The sequence below is a fragment of the Saccostrea echinata genome, unplaced genomic scaffold (genome assembly GCF_033153115.1).
Source record: "Saccostrea echinata isolate AGI-Se365-2 ecotype Australia unplaced genomic scaffold, CSIRO_AGI_Sech_v1 ptg000030l, whole genome shotgun sequence".
Lineage (NCBI taxonomy): Eukaryota > Metazoa > Mollusca > Bivalvia > Ostreida > Ostreidae > Saccostrea > Saccostrea echinata.
Window position 1 is genome coordinate 967305 of NW_026889779.1, and position 6196 is coordinate 973500.

The 6196-nt window shown below is 38.2% G+C and overlaps 1 protein-coding gene across 1 annotated transcript; it reads right to left on the reverse strand.

Annotated features, from left to right (window-relative positions):
* Positions 1-626: 626 nt before the first annotated feature.
* LOC133196092 (piggyBac transposable element-derived protein 4-like) lies at positions 627-1844 on the reverse strand. Its single transcript, XM_061332033.1, has one exon. The coding sequence runs from the start codon at positions 1806-1808 to the stop codon at positions 627-629; it is 1182 nt and encodes a 393-aa protein (XP_061188017.1). The 5' UTR covers positions 1809-1844.
* Between the last annotated feature and the right edge of the window lie 4352 nt (positions 1845-6196).

Sequence of the window (6196 nt, forward strand, 5' to 3'; positions counted from 1 at the left end):
AAATGGCGAATAGGCATTGTACGTAATATAAGGCATTCTGTCATTATAGTACAACACACAAACTTAACCCTAGTCATGCTGTATATAATACATAGTGAAAGGGCTGTGAGCTGAATATTTTTGCCTGGTTTTGAAAGAAAAAGAGATGGTTTGTTTAAATGAAATTTATTCAGTAACAGTAATAGTAATATAGACATATTATACATCAAAATGTTCAGCAGACTTTCAGCTACTATTTTAGACATGTTATAAAACAATATAATTGCACAAATTCAGGTAATCATCAGGTGAACACAGGTAAAAACATAAAAAAATAGATTTTACATTATAAATACTAATTTTTAAATCAAAACAATCAATATTTCATGAGAAAATTATAAACTGATAATTAATTGATAATTTTCTTCATTCAATTACAGTACAGGTATGTATTTTCAACAGGTATTTTCAATTTTATCACACAATGAAAACGACTGAATAACTTTAAACATGCAACATAATAAATACAGATAAATAAATAAATAACTTAAAACATATAATACATTGAACACATGGAATGTCATAATAAATAATTTTGGATGGATTTACTGTATCCGCACATAATTTGCACACCTGGACAGGTAGGTTTACTCGTCGATCATCACACGGGTTTTGTAGGCAGCTATGTAGTCCTTATGTGTGTGGAAAAGTTTGAAACAGGGTTCAACACACAAGGCAGTTAGACACTTGTCACATTGGTAACTAGATTCCTTTCCTGTCCTTTTCCTTTTCTCTCCAATGGCTTCAAGTCTCTGCCTCTCGGCCACGGAGCACACAACACACGCACGAGAAATGTTCCTCTTTTTTCCCGTCCCAACGATCTTTATGGGGAAGTGCTGTCCCTGCAATCTCATTATTGGCTCTGCTGCTGTGCTTGGCCTCCCCACAGGTTTGGTACACATCCCTGGAACACAAGCTCTGCTTACGGATTGTAAGAGTTCAGTGACTAGTTGTTTTCGGAAAACTCTGTGAAGCATAGGTTTCCTTGGAGTTACAAATTTGTAGCACAGGTAAGCATTCAAAGTCGCTAGTGAAATCACATGGAAAATCACACGCTTCCACCACTTTAGGGTCCTGGCGTTAAAAGTTGCGTAAGACACCATCTGATCGGAACGATCTACACCTCCCATATATTTGTTGTAGGCATTTACGATTGCAGGATTCTCGATGGGTGTTCCTGTTCTCGGTGCTACTCTTCCATTGGGGGCTTTGGCTGCTTCCTCGATGGTTGACAAAAGATACACAACTTTACGGTCATGGTACTTCACAAGAACAAGTTCATCATTGCACATACTGAACATATCACCTTTGTCCACCTTTTTGTCCTTTATCCGCTGTGGAATTCCTTTCCGGTTTACTCGTAATGTTCCTGTTGCTCCACACCCAAGCACAAACAAGTCCGTGTAAAGCTTTGGTGAACTATAATAATTGTCCATGTATAGAATGTAACCTTGTCCAAAGTATCCTCGCATCATATCCATAACTAAGTCGTATGTGGCCCCATTTGCACTAGCAGGTGTGTCAGATTTCCCAGTATAAAGTTTGAAGCGTGAACAGTACCCAGTCACTGCATCGGACAACATATAGGCCTTGATCCCATACTTCTTCGGTTTATCTGGATTGTACACACGGAAAGAAAGATTTCCTCGCCACGGTACCATCCCTTCATCCAAAGACAGATGTTGGTGTGGACGAAACACAGTCCCAAATGCACAAACAATGTTCCTGTATAGGGATCCAAGTTTGTAAAGTGGGTTGTGACCCGCCATTCCTCGACGCACCTGTTCGTTGTTGTCTGCCAAATGAAAAAAAACACATAAGGAGCCAAAACCTGTCCCTGGGCATCACTGATGGGAAAAACGGTGTGGAATTCACTTCCGAAGTTGTCCAGTATTCAGAAATGTCCAACTGAACCACTAATCCCATTGCAATAGTCATCGCGATAAACACCTTCATTTCCGCCATTGTTGTTTTGACCCAGTTCCGAAATCGAGAAGATGGCTTCAAGTTTTCCTCATTTCGTTGTAGATACTGCTCCGCATAACGATTAGTTTCGTCTGCCATGGTCTGAAAATCTTCATCCTTGATGAATAGGTTGAAAAAATCAAGTGGCGAACGTTGATCTGCTGGCATATCGACGTTTAGTCCAGGCACACCTGTGAAACCCATGTCGGTGCGAGGTCGGTCGCCATCTTGCCAATTTGCCATGAAATTAACAGGATTTTCGTTGTCTTCTTCATCGGAACTGTCGGCCAGATCATCAGGCTCAAATCCCTCAAACTCCTCGTCACTTTCGTCGTCGTTAAATATCTCGTTGAAGAAGTTTTCATGTTGTGGTAAATACGCCGCCATTTTGGTTCACACCTAATTAAACTTTCAACTTCACACCTGATTTAAATAACAACCAATCGGATTTGAACTACGTCACTGAGCTAGTTTTTACCCCCAATATATTACCAAATAAGGAAAAGGTTTTTATTAGACTTTATTTCCATTGGATGTCTAAAAATACGGTATAAAAATAGGCTATTGATCAATATGTCGTCACCCGGAATATTCCGGGTTCAGCTCACAGCACATGCATTCGATTACCGGAATATTCCGGGTTCAGCATGACTAGGGTTAATTCCTGTAACAAAAAGTTTTCTTTAACCTGGGTAATCAAATATCACAAGAGGATGTGAAAGTGGGAAGTGTTTAGTACAGAAAACGGGCTCCAAAGATTTGAAGATCCATGATCCGCCCACTTGTTTCACCCCAGCTAAAAGGTGCACATTTAGTGTGCACATCTCGAGTTTTCAAGTCGTTGTGACGTCACACTCAAGAGTAGCTTTATATTATGACGGGGAAGATAGTGTCCATATCGTTTTAAAAATTGCTTGTATCTTTCAGTTCTTTTTTTTTTAATAAAAAGATTAATAACATTTCAAAATTGATTTAAAGAAAAAATTATTCCTCAAATTACATGCTACAGGACGACTAATTGAAAGGGGGAGGTGTGGGGTGCTGACAGATTTTGGAAATAGGAAAAAAATAAATAAGGGGACAGTTTGATGGAGGGGGCAGGTTTTGGAAATAAATAATCTAACCTCGAAAAGGTTGGAAATAAATAAGCTTTCCTCAACTGGCCAGAAAGTAAATACATGTAATCTGTCTTTGACTGGTGCTACCCCCCCCCCCCCCACCCCCTTTCCCAAAAAATAGAAATTTTGCGCACCATAGGCGTTTTTGGGTTTTTTTGCCAGACTTTTTTCAGCAAAGAAGCAAATAAATAATCTGTCCTCGATCATTTTGGAAATAAATAACTATCCTTCACCGATATAAAATATAAATAATCTGACCTGGAAAAATTTGCCTTCCCCTTTTCAGAATCAAATGGTCGTCCCCTAATCAGTGTGGCGTTGACTTATAGTATCTAATTCCCACCCACCCCCTACCCCTTTATCACTTCATTTTTGAATCTTGCTGAAATACCAAAAGCCATGAATTGAAACAAAACACACTCTACTACTTGTAGACCAGAAATAATGGAAAACCGTGATGGATCCAATCTGTGTGTTTGTGGGGAAGGGGGGGGGGGGTAAGAAATATTGATGTTAAAAAAAAACGAAAAAAAAAATTGTACAATAGTTTACAGTGTATGCTACACAAAGTGTTTTTCCTTAGTTGAGCACAAAACTTTAAACAGTTTAAAGAAGAAGCCCACTTTCCCCGAGTTTTAGGGATGGGTTGCATGATGTCCCCCTTTACCCTATGAGATCTTTGAAATTGCATGGCTTCTAATAAATATTTACTCCTGGTACACATAACTCTTAATAATTTTTAACTTTAAAATTTATTACTGCGACTATTTAATTACAAGAATTCTTAAGTTGGAATATTTTGAGTTTGTGTGAAAGCCCCCCCCCCCCCTTTTTTTTTGAGAAAAATGGATCTGTCCTTGTAATGATTTTTAACATAAAATGCCAACACAAAGGATTAGTAACACTTTTCTTAATATCTGTATTTGATACTATTTATACATGTAGATTTATTAAAATTTCTTAAAAATGAAAACTCTCTCTCTATGTGTCGGTGAAAATTGGACTACTTTATTTGATGATGTGCGTTCAAGATCGTAGCAGATCTCCTTTGCAGAGTTGTCGTTCATTTCTGTCTCTGATGAGTTGATCGTAGCAGCTTAACTTAGCAGCTAGGTGATATATAGTACATGTAAATTTATTTAAAACGAACAGCTCTTCAAGCTGCTAGATGTTAGATTTGATACAAAAAAAAAAAAAAAACAACAACAAACAAACAAACAACAACAATAAAAGACCTTTGGTATCATGTAATGCTAATAATTTTGTAAGGTGCGGACTTCTGAATGCATTATTTTTGTAGCTTGAAAAATAACTCATCTAAAACTCGACCACCAAAAGTTATCTTAATGAAAATATTAACATGCTAACCGCGAGTGAGTTCGAGTCCTGCAGTAACCATCTTTTTGTATTTATCAATCATGTAGTATCGTCTTTTTTTTTTTTAGGTCACCTGAGTTTACTCAGGTGACCTATTGCTATCTGTTTTCGTCCGTCGGCGTGCGTCGTGCGTCGTCCGTCGTGCGTTAACATTTGAACATTTTCAGCTTCTTCTCTGGAACCATTGAACCAAATTCAACCAAATTTGGCACATAGCATCTATATGTGAAGGGGAGTAAAAATTGTGAAATTCATGACCCCTACCCCCCTAGGGCCTGAGGGGTGGGGCTAAAACCATCAGAATTAATGCAATCTTTAAAAATCTTCTTCTTTACTCCTGGGCATCAAGCAGGCAAACTGTTGGCATGAATGTAATAAGCATTAAGCCCTCTACCTAAATTGTGAAATTTATGGCCCCAGGGTCAGGGGTTCTGGTGCTAGGGTGGGGCTCTGTTGAATATGTAGTGAAAAGCATTATTCTTAAAAAATCTTCTCCTCTGCTCTTGGGTATTTAGGAAACAAACAATATGCATAGTTATGATGAGGAAAGGTGTCTCTTCTAAAATTGTGAATTTCATGGCCCCTGGGTCAGGGGTTCTGGTGTTAGGGCGGGTATCTAATGATTATATAGTGAAAATGCATTAATTATTCAAAAATCTTCTCCTCTGCTCCTGGGTATTAAGCCGATGAACTAAGTACATAGTTATGATGAGAAAAAGTGCCTTTTCCAAAATTGTGAATTTCTTGGCCCAAGGGTCAGGGGTTCTGGTGTTAGGGTGGGGCTCTGTTGAATATATAGTGATAATGTATTATTTCTTTAAAAAGCTTCTTCTGTGCTCTTGGATATTATGAAAACAAAATAAATACATAGTTATGATGATGAAAGGTGCCTCTTCCAAAATTGTGAATTTCATGGCCCCAGGGTCAGGGGTTCTGGTGTTAGGGCAGCGTTCTGTTGAATATACATGTATAGTGAAAATGCATTATTTCTATTAAAAATCTTCTCTGATCCAGGGCAAACAAACTGAAGGCATAGTTATGATGGATAAGGGTGCCTATTCCTATGTTGTGAATTTCATGGCCCCTGGTCAGGGGTTCTGTTTTAGGGCGGGGCTCTAATGATTGCATAGTAAAAATGCAATAATTCTTTGACAATCTTCTCCTTTTCTCCTGGGTAATAAGCCGATGAACTAAGAGTATAGTTATGATATGTAAGGGTGCCTGTTCCAAAATTGTGAAATTCATGGCCCCTAGGTCAGGGGTTCTGGTGTTAGGGTGGGGCTCTGTTGAATATATAGTGATAATGCATTATTTCTTTAAAAATCTTTTTCTTTGATCCTGGGTATTTAACAAACAAACTGATGCATAGTTATGATGAGTAAAGGTGCCTCTTCCAAAATTATGAATTTCATGGCCCCTGGGTCAGGGGTTCTGGTGTTAGGGTGGGGCTCTAATGATTACATAGTAAAAAATGCAATAATTCTTTGACAATCTTCTTCTTTTCTCCTGGGTATTAAGCTGATGAACTAAGAGTATTGTTATGATATGTAAGGATGCCTCTTCCAAAATTGTGAATTTTATGGCCCCTGCATCATGGTTCTGGTGTTAGGGCAGGGCTCTAATGATTACATAGTGAAAATGCATTAATTCTTTGATAATCCTCTGCTCTCTTTCTGGGTATTAAGTAAGCTTACTAA